Raw genomic sequence first — 19,356 nt, 5'->3', positions numbered from 1 at the left:
TCCTATGAGTTCTCCATTCCCCTCTAGGCCCTTCTTCCCTTCAGCTTCAGAGTCATACTCTCTGGACATTGTGGTTGAGAAGGAACTGGAGAAACAGCAGCAAGCCTGCCCTATATACCTTGTACCAGAGCACGAGGGTGTGTAGGACACAAGTGCAGACCCACACTTCTGACAAAAATCTCCAAGCAAGAGTGCATGGGCACATATTGACTGCAGCACCCCTAAGGTTATTTGTAAGTAAATAAAAATTAGGTACAGTGATGTTTAGCCCAAAGGAAAACATCTGCTACAAGTTACCATAATTCTGTATATCTAGAATGTAGCTAAGGTCTAGTTGCAGCACGTGGTATATGACTGAATATAAATTGTTGAGTAGTCATTGACAGTTGATGTTGAATTCATTAAGCCATCTTCTACCACATACCCCATAGTTCCACAGTCCAGCTAACCAGTTTGCAGGGCTCCACTCTGTAGTTTGTGGAGGGGTCAAAACTTGAGTGCCTCTTTTTCTGGTCCCACTGCTTGGGAGTTGGGATTAGGAAGAGAGAAGAAACTGTAAATGTATATAGCACAGCTGTCTTTCAGCTGAGCTGTAAGATGTTCCTGATCACTTGTCATTGGCCATTGAAGCCCACATGGCATTTTTTTCACAAAGGTTGAGAGGTTAATCCTGATGTTATGACTGTGTTCCATCTCTAACTTCATTACATCTACCTATGTCCCCCAAATGCTGCATGTGAAATTTTTACTCACTTTGACTGAGACTGTTGTGAGACATTGCTGTGTGCTTCTAAACTGTTGTCACCTTCTACCTCAGAGGAAACTGCATTTCTGGCGTGAGTGTGTCATACCTATGCAGTATAGGTAAAATTTACAAAAGAGCCTGTCACTTAGGCACTTTTGAAAATATTTCTTGTGGGATAAAAAGCAGTGTAAGATATTGGGATGCCAAATATATTTTTAAGCTTTACGCTTTGTGTTCAATCTCCATTGCACATACTATCTTAAAAGCTTAAAATAGAATTTCTTCCCTTATAGATCTTTTCTTGAGTATGTTCTCTTCCTCTGTTTTTTCCATTATTTTCCCTACTGTTTTTCTACTTGAACTTAAAATGGCTGTGGCTTTTTGTATATGTTCTTTGTGCAAGAGCTTCAATGTCAATACAGTTTTGGAAACTGGGTTTGAAACTGAATTCCAGCTCGAGAGGGGGCGCAAGCAGAAAGTGTATCGTCTTGCTGTCTCACAGTTATGATTACATTCACTACTTTAGACGGAAAGGTGGATATTTTAAGAGGGGATTTTTAGAATTTAAATTCCCCAACAGAATTCTTCAGATAATGTTTATAAATTTCTCTGAAGTTTGAAAGTTCTCATAAGTTTCATAATTCCAATGTGACCATGTCAAAGTGAGTGAAATTTGGAGCTTACATTTTGTGCCAATGTCTGCTGTCTGTCTGAGTCTGCTGTCCTTGCACAACCCACATTCTTTTTGAGTTAATGCTAGCAGTATTCGCAGCTCTGATTCATCTTTTCGTATATGTAAATTATAGATATAAACTGACACAACAGTGAGTCTATACTCCTAAGATTAAAAAAAAACACCTGTCCTTTGATAGAAAATGTCTTTACACACTCGGTATGTATAACATGACTAAAGATGTGATATGAGTAATCACTAATCTTTCAGTTAATATATTGTGTCTGTGTGTGGGTGGGTGTTAATATGTACTGATTGATGGACTTTTTTTAAACATCTTATATCTCTGATTCTACTAGAGAATCTCCATGTTTTCATTGTTTGTCTTTTAGATATAAAGGCTGAATGCTCTTCGTTAATTGTACCTTGTACAGAACCAAACACAGAGTAATGTATTAAATGGGTTAAATTTGATGTGATATATAATGAGATATATATATAGATAATATCTTTCACTGAAACACTTTTTCCCCCTTTTCTCTTCAGATGTGTGGTCAGCAGGCTGTGTATTGGCTGAACTGTTACTTGGACAACCAATCTTTCCAGGCGACAGTGGTGTGGATCAGTTGGTGGAAATAATCAAGGTATGGAATTCAAGTTACTCTTGGGTTGTCACCTTGCTCCTTGAACATAGCTGTATTGCACACAAAAACTAGGTTAAAAGAATGTTATTAAGATTGCAAAGTAAATCACTTGAAAGTTAGAATTAAGGTTCTGGTTCCTCATGTGATCTCTCTCCTCCACTGGCTTCCAGGCTCCTCATTCAATCTCTCTCCCCTCTTACGTCATCCCTGGCTCCTTATCCCAGTCTGTTCATTCTGCCTGGCCCAGCCCAGAGCAGCTGGGAGCAGCAATTACAGAGGAAGTGCTTCTGTCCCCCACTTCCAATTAGCCCTGCACTGGAGCATGCTCAGTCACTCTTGTCGGGATGTCAGTTGCACAGTCTGGCCATAGGTGGGAGCTGGTAAGTGATGGAGCATGGTCATTCAGCCTGCAGAGGTGGTGCACTGGCAGTTTATTTAGTCAGCACTTCAAGCTGTGAGGGGGTCTAGTGTGCTCAGAGAATTCAGTCTTCACAGATTTTAGCTGCTAAAATCAAAGTCTGTTCTGAGCATGTGCAAACTGCAATTTTTCAGTGGCTTGTAAGTTGGTGAGGTGTAGGTGGATTTTTATGGTGACAAAAAAAATATTTCAAAACATGGGGGGTTTAGGGGGTTTCAAGGAAAATAATGTGTATTTTTTATCATGAGCACAACCTATTTTTCCCTAGCCTCATTCTTGGAAATTGTTGAAGCATTTTGGCTGAAATTTTCCAAAAAAGATTGGCCTACAGCTGACCCCTGGCATGGAAAATTTCAGCCCAGGCCATTAGTTTTGTCACATTATAAGCAACTTAAAACAGGATCTTTGGTGGGAAGCGTTGAGCAAGTTTAATAGGAGATGCTAAAAGGCGAGCATATAACACAATTAGAAAAAAGTAAAAATCTAGATAGGAACAGATTTGCCTGCTGCCCTGTAGCACCTTAGCCTGTGAACATGTCATAACTCACAAGTTAAACAGGTTTAAGTTGGGTCCGTACTTGCAGAGAAACCTCAAAGGATAACTTGGGAGGCTCTAAGAAGTAGTGTTGCTTATTCCTTAAGTGGTAGGTTCCTTTTAAGTTGTACTGAAACAGTGTCCTAGTGTGGTGTGGTGCTTCTCACAGTGCCATTCTTTTGTATGAGATGTAAAATCTACAGTTGCAAACATTTGTGGTCATTAAAGGTACAAAGCATTGCTTACAAAAAGTTGTGGTACACCGCTGCCTCGATACGACGCCACCCAATATAACACGAATTTGGATATAACGCAGTAAAGCAGTGCTCTGGGGGTGCGCACTCCAGTGGATCAAAGCAAGTTCAATATAACATGGTTTCGCCTATAACGCAGTAAGATTTTTTGGCTCCCAAGGAAAATGTTATATCGAGGTAGAGGTGTATTTGCTCTGGAATCTCTGTTTGGCTAGGTCCCTAAGTTTTCCCCCTGTAGTTTCATAAATATGGTGGTATTTACAGTTTGCCCTAAACTGTTAGGAACAGCTAGTATGGTCTACTCCCTAATCCACTTTATTCATCAATGAAATGATTAAGTGATTATTGTCTGTATATCAATATATAGTTTCTTCAGGAGTAAAGATATTATGTAAATATAAGATCATTTAATTGTACATCAGGGAGACATAATCCAAAAAGTCACATCTCGCTCCCTTAGAAATCTGGTTATTTAGGGATCTGGGGCAAAAATCTGTCTGGGGTTTGGTCCTGCTTTGAGCAGGGGATTGGACTAGATGACCTCTTGAGGTCCCTTCCAACCCTGGTATTCTATGATTTCAATAAAACAGATCTATCTAGAGTTAATGAGTGTGCTTTGCCTTTCCATTGACTTGGTTCTGAGTAAGTGGAAGTATAGTATTTAGAAGACAGATGTATTCTGGTTGACAGGCTATCTGCCAACCGGAGTTCATGGATTGACATAATGCTTGTGTAGTTGTTTTTAATTAATTGTACAGTATCAGCCAGTCAGTACAGGAAGTGTTCATCCATGACTCATAACGATACAGAATCTATGTAGAGACAAGGTGGTTGAGGAAATAGCTTTTATTGGACCAGCTTCTTTTGGTGAAGACACAAGCTTTTGAGCAACACAGAGCTCTTCTTCAGGATCCATTTATTCAGTTTGGATGAGATGATTCTGTTTTAGCTCAATTTAATATAAACGCAAAGGAAGAAGAGAAACAATTTAATAGAATTGTCACTGCATGTAGACCTTGTATACATTTTAAACACCACCTTCATAAATTTTATCCTCATTTCTAATTGACAGATCCATAGCTGAATATAAAGAGTACTGGTGTTAACAGTTTTATCTATCATAGTTGAAAGATGTGCATTCTGGAAGCTTGGACTTTCAGTGAGCTGTATTTGAGATGGTTTTCCACTCAGCAGATGTAGGTTCTTGGAGCATTGCTCTAACTGTGGACATGGAAATCCTGAATGATTGTATTGTCCCATTATTAAATGAAAATCAAAAAATGGTACATGCCCCCCTAGATACACATATTAACAATTATACATGTAAGATGTACTCCTGTGTAGTAAACCCTGAGATCTTCACTTGAGAAGACACAGTGGTAAGAGAGTATCCAGAGAGCAATGATTATGATGAAGTGCTAGATGTCGTGTTCTCTGACCAGCTAAGGGAACAAGCTCTGTGAAGCTTAGAAGAGGAGAGAATGGTCTGGGTTAGTAGCAAAAGGGAGTGGAATTTCCCAGGGATGTCTAAAGCAAATGTGACAGGGATTGTGAAGTTTAGTGGGCAGGTGCCATGGAACATTATTCTGGCCACATGCTGTTTGTTACCAAGAAAATGTAGGTGCAGATTCTAGAAGCTCTCCTGGGGGAAAGTGAAATACAAATCACAGTAATGGAATTTCCTGCAGTATGAACATACAAAACTCTGCAACACAAAATTTGGTAGATTGACAATGCATAGGTACATTGTTAAAGTTGACAAGGGGATGGGATGGGAGGATAGAGATTGTAGTTTGTTGGGTAGAGTGCATTTGAGGCTTTTGGCATCTGAGAGGATTTGGAAGATGATTTGGGATTTTGGTACCCCAGAAGTTGTTAAGGCTTTTGGCATAGGCCTTGGAGAGGGGGAAGGTATTGAATGCCCAGTGGAAAAACTTCAGCTACAGTAAACAAAGGGTTTATATCAGAAAGTTGTTAAAGATGATTGATAGGAAATGAGTTGGTACCAAATAGGCATGTATCCAGTCTCCTAAACTTCCACTAGAATTTTCTGAGCCGCTTCTTTCAAAGGCTGTCTCTTCTTAAGTTGTTCAGAAAATTCTGTGTTACTTTTGTTACTTTATCTTGAAATTTGGTTGTAGGTGAATTGGTGCATAGAAATCAAGGTATCCTAAGTTCTTTTGCCACTATAGGAACTGTATCGATAAAGGCATATAGGACAAATACTTTGTAATCAAGGCATTAAAACAAGCTGAGTCTGAATCAGATAGCAGATTTTGAGTCCAGAAGACTGAGACAAGTATTCATGGTGAGCTGATAACGCAGAAAACGTTGTTGCTGAAAGGATAATATAGCATAACAAAGAGAACTGGAGAAGTTACAAATAAAACAGTGCTATTGAAAGTATTGTAGTTCAGGGCGAGAAATGGGATGGGGACGTAGATGTAGTTTCAGTTGGAGTGAGAAAGAAACGATCAAGTGTAGAATTCACAATAGTAGCGGGGAAACAAATGAGGGAAATACCCACAGTTTCAGCTGGATATGAAGGTTCCCTAACTACTCTCAGAAGGAGGCATCCATGTTTTTGTGCCTTTGAGGAAAATATGAGTGGCATGTGTTAAAAAGTAAGTGTGTACTTCACCTCTCGTCAGTATTGTAACTAATGCTCATAGTAGAAAATCCACATTCATATTAAAAATATACATACGTTAGATTGAACTAAAACTGAAGGAATATGAACACTCATGCATCAGGTATAAATCAGCCACTAAATGATGGATTGGGAAGAAGTTTCTTCTATGGGTTAGTTTTTCCATAATTGTCCATTATGGGATTTCTTTGTACTCTTTTCTGAAGCATTTGTTAGTGGTCAGCATCAGGGACATGGTATTTGATTAGATGTAGTACTAGTCTGATCCAGTATGCTAATTCCCTGATAAGATTCAAGATAAATGTGATAGCATGGCTATCCATCCATTGGCCTAAAAATGTGATAGCATGGCACATCCATCGGCCTAAAAATGGGGCTGATGAAGGTTATACAAATATACCTGTATCAATAGCAAACAACTTTGACAAGTGGATAGAAGCATAAGTGAGACCTGTTTCACCTTGAACAATTTGAGGGTTTCTCATAAGAATTTAACTAGCATTAGAAAACATAAAACAATCTAACAGGTTGCTGAGTTGGCAGATTAGTATGAGATACTTGAAGGTATGAAAGTGAGACTAATGTAAAGTTTAAGGGGTAGCATGCACATTATTCGTGAACCAGACCATCTTTACACAATCACCTGAAGAAGCAAATGCACACTTTAAGGAGAGTTTGTGCTGCTTGCCCAACCCAGAAAAGCCAGGGATGGCGGGTTCTGAGACTAGTACCCATACCTCTGTTGTATGCATTTGAGTGAGATAAGTATTACTGTTACCATAGGCAGGCTTGGAAACTGAAGGACACGGTCACACTGAATCAGTGGCAGAACCAAGAGTAGATTCCAGTAATCCTGACTCCAGCTTCCCTCCTCTAATCATAAGCCAACACTCCCTCTGTTTTTTCAGACATTGATAACTTTATTTCAAAAACAGCTTTTTTTCCCAACTTCGCTCAGAAGGCACATGTCGTATGATGATCTCAGTGAAAAACATAAAATGTACAAACAAACGCACCCAGTTCAGTGCTGGATGCTGACATCCAGGAGTAGGCAACAACAGAGAGACAGCAGCAACCTCAGTCCCTGCCTAAAGAATTGTCGTTGCTAGATGCAGATATGGCACTGGAACTGGTTGACTGTAAGGATTCCAGAGCCTTCTGTCCCAAGTCATGGAGACCTGGAGATCAAAACAACAGTAATCCAGGAAAGGGCTCTAAAGCTATTTGATTAAACTGAGCTCTACAAGCCAAGCCAGGATTGCTCTCCTGATCAACGAGGGTTTACTTGATCCAGCAAAGGCAAACTCTGGCCACTCTCTCCTCCACAACTAAATTTGTGGAAGAGAGTACTGAGTGCCTTCAAAAGAAGCCCAGGTCCACAAAAGGCACCTTGAAGGAAAAAGACCGAAGAAACTGGACCTCTTTAGGCACAGGGCATGTTCCTTTACCTCAGTGCAGCTCTGCATTATGAATTACTAGGCCCTGTTTGCAAAATATAACTTTGGATGGGAGAGTCATCCCTTTAATGTCCAAAAAATTCTACAGGAAAACAGAAAAGAACTAAATGAGATCATAGGGCCATGGACACGTCCAACCCAACTGCGAGATCAATTGCCAATGCCCATGGCTGTCACCATGAGCAGGTCTTCATGGCTGCTTTACATCAGGCATCCAGAAAGAGGTACAAAGCACCATCATGAATCTGCTCTTTGAGTGGATGGAGTTCTTCAGCAGGAGAACAGAGGAACTGCACCATGCACTGAAAGATTTGAAGGTCACGTTAAGATCCCTTGGGATCTATATACTATCTCTTTATCAAAAGTTATGGAATTACCAGTCTCAGTAGGATGCTATCCTATTCCCGGAATAGGTAGCCTGAGTACCTGCCAAGGGGAAAAACCCTCAATTCTAGGAGATATGCCTTTCATCGTCATACTCAGTCATTCACCCTGCACCATCACAGAGGCAACAGGTTTGATGGATATATCAGGAGCCCCCTTCCCTTTTTCACTGGGCTTGGTTTGCTATCAGACAAGTGGATGTTTGGACATCTTTCACTCATGGCTACCTTGTTCATGTCTACTCTTCATACTCCTGCACAAACCCCTTCCCTGTCCCCTTCAGGGATCCTTGTGATGAGAGCCTGTCACAAAGAGAAGTGGCCTCATTGCTTTGTCTGTGAGCCATAGGAGAGCTCAGAAGTACAGGGGTCTTAAGAGGCTTTTATTCCTGATATTTCCTCATTCCAAAAAAGAAGAGAGATCTTTGTCCTGTTCCCGGCCTGAGGAGGCTGAACAAATGCAAATGCAGCCCTGTATTCAGAATGGTAATGCTTGCCTCCATTATTCTGTCTCTGCAGGTTCAACACTGGTTCATGGCTCTTGTTTTACAGGATCCATACTTCCACATAGCCATCCTCCCAGCTCACTGGAAGTATCAGGGGCTGCCATTCATACTCTCAACAGCACCAGAAGTAGAGATGAGCAAATAATTTTATTTTTTCATTTAGAACCAAAACTAAAGGTCTGTTTTTGTCAAAGCAAAACATTTTTTAAAACTGTGTTCATGTCAAAAATGAAATGTTTTAGACATCAAATAGACACTTATCTAAACGAAATGTTGAATTTCAGAACGGTTGATTTTAATTTTTTTTTTTTTTTATGAATTGTTCCCAAAATTTGTTTTGTGGGTTTTATTGTTTTTTATTGGGCAGGCAGGGTGGTTTTTGTGTGTTTTTTTATTTGGTTGGGTTTTTTTGGTTTTGTTTTGGTTTTTTTTGCCAGAAGTAGTCACTGAAAAAAAAATCACTCCACCCTGTCATAGCATTCTTTCTCAGATCTGAACCTTAGAGTTCAAAAAATGAGATATTAGCATGAATTTTCCTAAGCTTAATTACTAGCTTAGATCTGATAGGCTGCCACCACCCAAAAATATAGTGTTTTGGGGCACTCTGACCTCCCCAACCTTCCCTGGGGACCCCAAGAACCCAGACCCCTTGGGTTCTTAAAACAAGGAGAAATAAACCATTCCCCCACCTTCCCCCTCTCAGAACTTCCCTCCCTGGGCTATCCTGAGATATTGATCTAACCTCTTAAATCACCATACAGAGAAGCATCTCCCTTCCCTTCCACAAAGAGGCAAACAGAATCAAGGAAAACAGAGAGAGATTTTATCTCTCCCCCTCCCGTCTCCCCACCCGTCCTGGTGAGTTATCCCAATCCCCTGGGATAAAACAAGGGAAACAGAGAAAAAAAAATCAATCAGGTTCTCTAAAAAGAAATCTTTTAATAAAAGAAAGGAAAAAGTAAAGAATTATCTCTGTAACTTCAAGGTGTCGATATACAGGGTCCTATAGCTTACAGATACCAGAAAGTACCCCAGTACCAGTACAAATCAAAATATTCCCAGCAACTACACATATAAAAGTTAACCAGCCAGATCCACAATTGCAAATAGAGTAAAACAATTTAAAAAAACCTAAACCACCTGTTTTTTACTCACTACTTGAAAAGAGACTTAGAGAGCCTGTAGTAATGTCTGGTCTCTCTCAGACCCTCTGAGAGAAGAACAAAGAACTCACACCCAAACTTCCCTCCACCCGAATTTAAAAGTATCTTGTCTTCTGATTGGTCTTCTGGTCAGGTGTCCAGCTTCCTGCTTGTAACCCTTTACAGGTATAAGAGACATTAACCCTTATTACTCTGTTTATGACACACCCTAACCAAGAATCTTCACAAAATGCCTAGCAGTCATAATGGCATGCCTTTGAAGACAGTGCATCCATATCTATCCTTGCATGGAAGTTAGACTGATCAGGTCAGGTCACAGCAGAAGGCAGCAGTGAGTCTAAAATATACAGAATCTCTGTTTGCCTGACTGGGCCTTCTTCAACTATGAAAATATCACATCTTACACCATCTTAGAAGATAGGAGCTATGATCAATTTCAGGTCAGAGAGCACGAACTTGTCTGGGGGCCAGTTCCTGTCACTGCAGTCACTACTACTCAGGATAAAATCAAACTTGTCTATAATAGTGCAAAGTTGGCTTGGAGTATTCGATGACACATTGATGTGCATGTACATGACGCTGCTTGCCAGACTTCATCTATGGCCCCAAAAGCTCTGACCTAGATGAGTCTACTTTCCATTCTATCACCAGATGGACAGGAAAGTCTGGTGTCACCTCACATCCTTGCAGAACCGAAATGGTGGTTAGAGACTGTACAAGGAGGCATACAATTCTCAGCCCCCTCTCTGACAAGGACTTCAATTGTGGATGCATTAAGGACAGGAGAGGGAGAAATGCCTGGACCACCTATAAGCACAAGAGGCCTGGTCCACGGAAGATGACCTGGGACTTCACATAAATGTCTCAGAACTCAGAGCCAAAAGAGTGAGTGGACTCCAAGCACTTACAGCTGACCCTCCCTACATGACATTTCATAGGTACCTCACCCCAAGTTCCCTCCCAAGGTAGTCTAAATTCAGCTTGAGTTAACCAGTTAACCTGCCTGTCTTCTTCCTGAAGCCCCACACTGTATCAGGAGAGAAGTTACATTTTATTGGCTGTTTCCAGAGCGTTACTTTACATTGACAGTCTGCACAATTTGATTCTATCTCCCCAGTTGTTTTTGGTTGTAGCCAGCAGTTCAGTCTCCGGGCCATCTCATCACAAAGAATATCGAAGTGTATATGATGGCATATCTTGCTGTTACTAGTTGAATGGTGTACCTCTCCCAATGAACATCAAGGTGCACTCTTAGCAGACTACAAGTGACTTTCTCTGCCTGCTTCAGAACCATGTCAGTTTCCAAAGTATGCCAGGTGGAGATGGGGAGAAACCCTCTGACTTTTGTCAAGCATTGTGCATTGGACTTGGATGTCAGGGCAGATGCCAAGTTTGGGAGAGCAATGCTGTAGTCCATTGGATACAGCTAAAACCCTTCATCCCAACAGCCAGAGGAGGTACTGCTTGCCACTCCCCTACAGTGGAGTCCACGCTGACACACACTGAAGAATGAACTTACCTTATAATAACTAGTTGTTGGAGGAGTTGTACTCAGTGTGGATCCCACTACCTACCTTCCATCCCTGCTTTTGGAATCCTCAGCTACCATGGCAAGGGAACAGAATGAGGTTTGCAGTCGCTCTGCTCTTCATGTTCTTACATGGGAGTATTCGGAGGCTCAGGGGCACTCCTGATGTTCACTGCTATTCAAAACAATCCAATCTTGAATGACTGAGGCACATGTTCACCTGCTCTGGGATCCACATTGACTGCAGCATCACAGAGTTCCATGGTTACTGTAGGGTAAATAAGAGTTCTTTCTTCTTCCTGTGAGAATCAGCCTGTGAAACATAAAAACAAGTTTGTGTTTTTAAAGGAGCAATTCATCATCTGAAGGATAAGTCTGTTGCTGCAGTTCCCACATCACTGTTAAGAAATCATCTAAAGAAAAGGAGATTCGCATCTTCTCCAAAAGAATGGCAGTGATAGTGACCTAATGCATTCACTCCGGATACTGACAGGCCTTCATTTGTCAGTTTGTAACTAAACAGGAACCACTTACAATAAAAAGAGAATGAAGGGTGAAGTGGTTTTCCCATTCCCGAATTACTAAAAATCCATTCCAAATGGTGCAGTCCAGACTGAAAAAGGTATTAATAAAGCTTCTCTAAAGTTATCTCCATGTACAATGAAGCAAAGCCAGCAAGTTTTCTTTTGTTCCCAACCTGGACAGTGACTCCTTGAGCTAACAGCAGGATTACACCTATTATAGGAAAAACTAACAGTAACTGTCCCCTCTCTTCCAGTGCCTTTCAGGCTGGAATAGGAAGAATAATTTTTGTCTGGTATTCATGAAGGAAAATGTTAAAACGTGAGACCTCTTAAGTGTCAGGAATCTAACCAGTGAGTAATTTTATGGTCTGTAACACTTTTACTGAGCTGAGTGTTAAAAATGGATTGCAAATATAATACATGGCTCACTCTCAAATATCATGGTACTATTTTGGGCTCAGTTTTTGAAAAAATAAATACATACATTCATTTATACTAGCTAAATGGCAAAGAAAAGCTGCTTCTACCAAAGAAGAAATTGTGGGGTGGGCTGTCTGTGCTACAGAACACCTGCTAGTATTGACATGGTTTTAAATTAATCCTCTCTCTCCATGCGTGGAGGAAGTGTTCTGGCATTTCTTTCTTGCCATTGTGCAACCCTCTCCCTCAAAAAGCTCAGTTCTTTCTCTGCATAAGGTAATTTCCCCACTTTCAGCAATTGCTGGCAACATAAGAAGATGAACAATTGTGTGCATGTCAACCATGGCAATGGAGTGTCTTACTAGGCTAGTGTATGGTTGTGCTTGTTTCTGTTAACAAAAGAAATTCATGTTTCTGGTTGGCTTTTATTTTTTCATTTAATGTTATGCTATTCTGTCAGAGCTGTAGCTTTCTCTGTCACCCTTTCAGATTATTTACTTCAAAGTTGATTGTATTGTAGGTTGAGATTCCTCCATCCTAAAATCTTTTAATAAGTACTTGGCACATCTCTAGCACCTTTCTTCTGTGGTTCAGTTTGTAAACAGCTAATTAATTATACCTTTCAACAAACCAGTATGAGAATAGTAGTTTTTTCTTGTCAGTATAAATCCCCACCTTTAGAAGCATGTGCACTCCTAAGGCAAATCTACACTATCACTTATGTCAATATAACTTACATCAGTCAGCAATGTGAAAAAGCCACTTCACTGAGCAGCACAAGTTACAGCGACCTAAGCGCTGTCAGCACTAACACTATGTTTGCAGGAGACACTCTCCCACCAAAATAGTTTCCGCTTTTCGTGGAGTTGGAGTAATTATGCCAACAAGAGAACCCTCTCTCCTGCTGGCATAGAGTGTCTTCACCCAGATGTGCTACAGCAGCACAGCTGCGCTGATATAGCACTTCTAGTGTAGACTAGCCCCTAGTGTTAGGTTCAGCTTTTGGGCTCTTGTTTATGTCCTGTCACACAACCTTACATTTAGCTTCTGCAAACTTTATGTAAGGAGGTGGTGGCCCCCGTTCCCTTCAGCCACCAATTCCTGAGTTCTCAGCACGCTTAGTCTCCTTTACTTCTGTGCAACTGATTTTTCCTCCTTAGCTTTTTTTTAGCTGTAGTATTATTTATTAGCAAAGAGGATTCAATTCCAGAAGAGGTTGGTGTGGGGCTTGAGGCTGAATACATCTATTTCAAGATAAGTGCAGCCTTCTCTCTTCATGCAGAATACACTGTTGCCACCAAGCACCATTGGTTTCTTTGTGCAATGCCAATCATACTTATATGGTGGCTGCTTCCCGAGAGGTATCTTATCCACCTTACTACAGTGCAATTGTAGGTCACTTTCCTGCATTTTTTCCAACTGAAAGCATGGACCCACTCTCAGATCAGAAGCCTGTCCCTTCTGACAAGGCCTGGGGGAGAGAGACCCTACACATTTCTGGAGGTGGGGTATCCAGGAACAAAGGTTCCCCAGAGGCCCGCTGAAGTATGTCCATGAGTCAGTCACTTTTTCTTCGGGAGCCCTGAAATAATGGCCTGGGTGGACTCCACCTTCTGTGGATCAGTTGTCAAGAGAGAGGTCTCCTGTAAAGACTCTGAAATCTGGTATGTCCACCACTCCCTCTCTCGAGAACTATGAAAGTATCTACTTTGTCAGTGAGTATTTTCTCCTGTAATTCTTTTATGGATGATCCTCCTGATTATTCAGATGGGAATGGTCAGGATATGCCAAAGAACAGTGGTGTCTTGCTCATTGTCTTCCACCCCAAGACACTCTCTTGTTTGCAAGCTACATCCAGCCCTATTTCATTCTCAGATTCACTCTCCAATCAGGGGCGGCTCTAGACATTTCGCTGCCCCAAGTGTCTCTTAGACACACCAGAAAGTTCTACATGTCTCTTTTTGTGATTGCTACTGTAAACAGACATACTAACTTGTGAATTTTGCATTCCAGTATACCTAGAACTCAAAATGTAAAAGAACAAAGTACAGTATTAGATATATTCAGCAGATCTATGTCTAGTATTGTTTTATTAGAGGACATGTCCTGAATATGTAGAACACCAACATAGTTACCATTTGAGGTAACTGTTCTGCTGATTTTTGGGATTGAATTATGTGATTTGGTAGAAGTAAACGTTAAAACATTCACTAATCTATTTTCCTTTCTTTGTTTTCTTTTCTTTTAATCTCTATCACCCCTATGAGCTGAAAGCACCTGGATTCTGTTAACAGCACAAAGTTGTTTTCATACTTGCATTAGATACACGAGAGAGCAGAGTAAATACGTTGAGTGCTAAATAAATCACTCTAGAAGCATGTGTAATTGAAGGATCAAGCTTTTACCTCCTTTTGGTAAACAGATTCCTTCACACACACACACTTCCTCTGTTTTAGCATTCAAGAGCTATGGCCTATTTCTGAGAATACAGCTTCTTAGAAAGCAAGTAAGCCAAATTTCTCTGACCCTCTGTACCTTGCCACAATGGATTTGTTAGCAAACCACAGATGTTTCACAGAAAAGAGGGAAAGATCTGCAAAATCAACATGATCACAGATCTTTTTGGATGTGTAACTGCAGAAATCCTTCAGACATACACACTTTATATTATCCAGGCTTTTTATGTGAAAGAGTATCAGGAAGTGTCTGTCTCTGCATTTGTGTGCAAACTTACTATCTTCAGTACTGCAGGGCTATTTGAGGCAAAAGGTTCCTAGTATATAGCATGGAAGTTCTAGTATTCCAAATGAATATTGATATTTTCAGAGAAATATTGCTGCATTCCAATCAGACACCAATTTCATCTAGGATTTGCTAACCTGAATTTGAAAGAGTTTGGAATATAGTCTAAAACTACAAATGGTTCTTTGGAAATGGAGGAGGAAGCTAAATCAAAATGCTCTGAGTTGATCTATTCTATATAGGTTCTTCACCATAATTTCTGAGAACCTTCCAATAGTGCATTAAGTGTCATGACTAACAGCTATCACATTTATCTCATCTCCAAAGGGGGTAAAGTATGTGCAGTGGAGTGTCCTGTTCTTGTTGGGGTCTTTGTTTGTTTTGTTTTTAATGTACATGTTGCTATGCATGCATTAGAGAAGGCAAGATCAAAGAACTGCACCTTGCATTTGGAGTGGAAGATGATGAGGTTTGTGATGGTCTTTAGCTCTGGGGGAGTTCATTCCACAGTCTTGGACAAGCCACTGAGATAAAGTTCTGTGTCCCACACAGCTAGAGTGTGGTGAAGGATAAGTAGAGCTGTATGTCACCTGCATGTTGCTAGCTCTTGAGTTCATGTCCTCTGAGCAGTTCACCTAGTGGTTGTATGTAGACATTGAAAAGGACTGCAGAGAAAATTGATCCTTTTAGGACTTCATAAACGAGGGGTCTACTGATGGAGTTGCATTTTCCCATAATTACTTGTTAGGTATTGTCATAAACAGGTAGCTAAGGGTTAATGTTCTTTTACCTGTAAAGGGGTAACACCAGTAACCTGAAACACCTGACCAGAGGACCAATCAGGAAACAAGACTTTTTCAAATCTGAGTGGAGGGAAGTTTGTGTGTGAGTTCTTTGTTCTTTGTCTTGGGTCTGACCCTCTCAGCTGTGAGAGTGATTTTTCTATCTCCAGCTTTCTAATCTTCTGTTTCCAAGTTGTAAGTACAAAAATAGTAAGGCAATAAGGTTTATATTGTTGTGGGTTTTTTTTGTATTTACATGTGTGTAGTTGCTGGAATGTTTAAATTGTATTCTATTTAGCAAGGGCTAAGGAGTGTTGGAGGGTGTTTTGTAGGTTGCTTACAAAGTCCAGAATGTTAGTCCCTGGAGAAGGGGTAAACCCCTCCCATTGCTCCTTCACCAACTGTAATGGCCCCTTAACCTCGTGACCATACACAAGCTCAAATGGTGAAAACCCTAAACTGGGATGTGGTACAGCCCTGTAGGCAAACAGCAACTGCTGCAACACTAGGTCCCAATTATTGGAGTGTTCGTTGACGAATTTACGTATCATGGCCCCCAAAGTTCCATTAAACCTTTTCACCAGGCCATTGGTTTGATGGTGGTAGGGGGTGGCAACCAAGTGGTTCACCCCATGAGTTTCCCACAGTTTTTGCATGGTCCCTGCCAGGAAATTAGATCCTGAATCTGTAAGGATGTCGGAGGGCCAACCTACCCTGGCAAAAATGTCCGTTAGGGCCTGACACACAGCGTTAGCCCTGGTGTTGCCTACAGCTACTGCTTCTGGCCATCGGGTAGCAAAGTCCACGAAAGTCGGTACGTACTGCTTTCCTCTGGGTGTCTTTTTTGGGAAAGGACCCAGAATATCCACAGCTACTCGCTGAAATGGGACCTCAATTATGGGGAGTGGTTGGAGAGGGGCCTTGACCTGGTCTTGGGGTTTTCCTACTCTTTGGCATACCTCACAAGACCGGACATACTTGGCAACGTCCTTGTCCATCCCCTCCCAGTGGAAGGACTACCCCAACCGGTTCTTGGTTTTGTTCACCCCAGCATGGCCACTGGGATGATCATGAGCTAAACTTAAGAGCTTCCCCCGGTACTTAGTTGGAACCACCAACTGTTTTTGCGGCTGCCATTTTTCCCGGTGTCCACCAGAAAGAATCTCCTTGTATAAAAGTCCTTGGTCTGTAACAAACCGGGATTGATTAGAAGAGCTGAGAGGCGGTGGGGTGCTCCGTGCCATCGCCCAAGCTTTCTGAAGGCTGTTATCTGCTTCCTGCTCAGTCTGGAACTGTTCCCTTGAGGCTGAGGTCTCCAGTTCTTCCTCAGACTGTGGACTTGGGCTTGGTCCCTCTGGAAGCGATGTAGGTGATGGGGTTGTTTCCATTGCTGGTGAACCGCTCTCCGCTGGTGCACCTGAGGGTATTTCAGGCTCTGGCTGAGCCCCTTGGGTATGGTTGTCTGCTGCTTCTTCCAGTTCTGGCTCGCTGGCGCCCTCTGGCGTTGAGTTTGAAGATGTGGTTGCAATTGCTGGTGCTGGTGGTTGTTCCAGTTCCGGGCCTGGGACTGGAGGTGCTGTGGCTGTTTCAGTGGTTGGCATGGAATCCGGGTCCACTACCTCTGTCTGGGTCTGTGGTAACACAGACGGGGCGTCGGTGGATGGCTCAGGAACAGGAATGGGTCTGGAAGCTTGCCTGGTTTGGCTACGTGTAACCATTCCCACTCTCTTGGTCCGCTTCACCTGGTTGGCCAAGTCTTCCCCCAGTAGCATGGGGATGGAATAATTGTCATAGACTGCAAAAGTCCACATTCCTGACCAGCCTTTGTACTGGACAGACAGTTCAGCTGTAGGCAAGTCTACAGCTTTTGACGTGAAGGGGTAAATTGTCACTTGGGCCTTTGGGTTGATGAATTTGAGGTCTACGAAGGATTGGTGGATAGCTGACACTTGTGCCCCCGAGTCTCTCCACGCAGTAACCTTCTTTCCGCCCACTCTCAAATTTTCCCTTCGCTCCAAGGGTATTTGAGAGGCATCTGGGCCTGGGGATCTTTGGTGTGATGGTGGTGTAATGAACTGTACTCGGTTGGCGGTCTTTGGGCAGTTGGCCTTGATATGTCCCAGTTCATTACACTTAAAGCATCTTCCATCTGACTGGTCACTGGGTCGAGGTGGGTTACTGGAGACTGGTGAAGTGGAAGAATAGTGTGTCTGTGGCTTTCCTTGGGTTGTAGGTGGGGTCTTTGGTTGTCCTCGGTTGTAGGGTTTATGGTCGGTGTGCCCTCTGGGGTATTCGTTCCCCTTGACAGTAGCTTTCTTGCTTTCTGCCACTTCCATCCATCTGGCTCCAATCTCCCCCGCCTCGGTGAGATTTTTGGGTTTTCCATCTTGTATGTACCCTGTTATGTCCTCAGGAACACCATCCAAGAACTGCTCCATTTGTATGAGGAGGTGCAGTTCGTCCAAGTATTTAACATTGTTTCCTGATATCCAAGCCTCATAATTTTTCCCAACGTAGTAGGTGTGTTTGGGAAATGACACATCTGGTTTCCACTTTTGGGTTCTGAAACGCCGACGGGCATGATCCAGGGTTATCCCCATTCTGTATCTGGCCTTGGTTTGAAAAAGTTTATAGTCGTTCATTTTCTCCTTAGGCATTTCAGCTGCCACCTCTGCTAAAGGTCCACTGAGCTGTGGCCTCAATTTCACCATGTACTGGTCTTCAGGGATGCTGTACCCAAGACAGGCTCTTTCAAAATTTTCCAAGAAGGCCTCAGTGTCATCACCTGCCTTGTAGGTGGGAAATTTCTTGGGATGTGGAACCATAATTGGCGAAGGGTTGTTAGGATTGGCTGGAGCATGTTGCTTAGCCTTTTCTAATTCCAGGGTCTGGCGGTGGGCCTCCCTCTGGAGTTCTATCTGTCTTCTGTGAGCCACCTCTTCTTCTTCTTCTTGTTTCCTTCTGTGAGCTGCCTCTTCTTCTTGTTGTTTTCTTTTGTGGGCTGCCTCTTCCTTGGCTAGTTCTGCATTAATTAGTTCTATCCGTCTCTTATGTTCATTTTCTTTGTCTATGGCTTGTTGCCGAGCTCACTCCTGCCTTAGGCTTTCCTTGGAACTCATGTTTTCTGCTTTCTTGTGCTGAGGCGCCCTCTGGTGTTTATTGTCTGAACTGCAGCTTCTCTGTTGCCTCCTGGGGTCTGCCTAGCAACAGTGCCTTTTTCCCTTTCTTCCTCTAGCTAATCTTTTAAATGTAAAGTAAACCAGAAAAACCACTTTATTTGCATGTGTATTGTGCTGGTACTTGACTCTCAATGGGAGTGCTATTGTCTCACAAAAGACCCTTAATAGTTCCTTAATGGTTCCTGGCTTAATATGCAGGCCAAAAACTGCAAGAGAGAGCAGAAAAAAAATTCTCTCTGGTTCCTTTTAAAATCAAACTGTTTCTCTCTGCTTAAAAGCCCCTAGCAGAGAAAAGGAAAATAATATTTCTACTGGCTTCTGGATTCTTCTATCTATCCCACCGCTTCCACCATGTCATAACATTTTTCCCAGATTTGGACCTTAGCGTCCAAAATATGGGTGTTAGCATGAAAACCTTTAAGCTTAGTTACCAGCTTGGACCTGGTAAAGCTGCCACCGTCCAAAAAATTAGTGTTTTGGGGCACTCTGGTCCCCCCAACAACCTTCCCTGGGGACCCCAAGACCCAAATTCCTTGAGTCTTACAACAAAGGGGAATAAACCATTTCCCCCCCCTTCTCCCTTCCAGGTGTTCCCTCCCTGGGTTCCTGGAGAGATACACAGAAACAAGCTCCGTGAATTTAAACAGAGGGACTCCACCCTCCCTATTTCCAGTCCTGGAAAACACAAGTACCGAGAGAGAGCTAATCTCCTCCTCCTCCTCCCTCACCCAGAGGGTATGCAAAGTCAGGCTA

General features: G+C 42.2%; 1 protein-coding gene across 6 annotated transcripts in view; it reads left to right on the top strand.

Moving 5' to 3' along the window:
- The window catches only part of GSK3B (glycogen synthase kinase 3 beta), a 254,631-nt gene that overhangs the window by 180,215 nt on the left and 55,060 nt on the right, over positions 1-19,356 (top strand). For all 6 annotated transcript variants that reach the window (XM_030534161.1, XM_030534143.1, XM_030534132.1 and 3 more), the window contains one exon: positions 1,965-2,062. In XM_030534161.1, coding sequence (XP_030390021.1) covers positions 1,965-2,062 — 98 coding nt within the window. The remainder of the gene's footprint in view (positions 1-1,964; positions 2,063-19,356) is intronic.

Source organism: Gopherus evgoodei, chromosome 1 (genome assembly GCF_007399415.2).
Source record: "Gopherus evgoodei ecotype Sinaloan lineage chromosome 1, rGopEvg1_v1.p, whole genome shotgun sequence".
Taxonomy (NCBI): Eukaryota; Metazoa; Chordata; order Testudines; family Testudinidae; genus Gopherus; species Gopherus evgoodei.
This window is presented reverse-complemented; position numbering and strand designations above follow the sequence as displayed.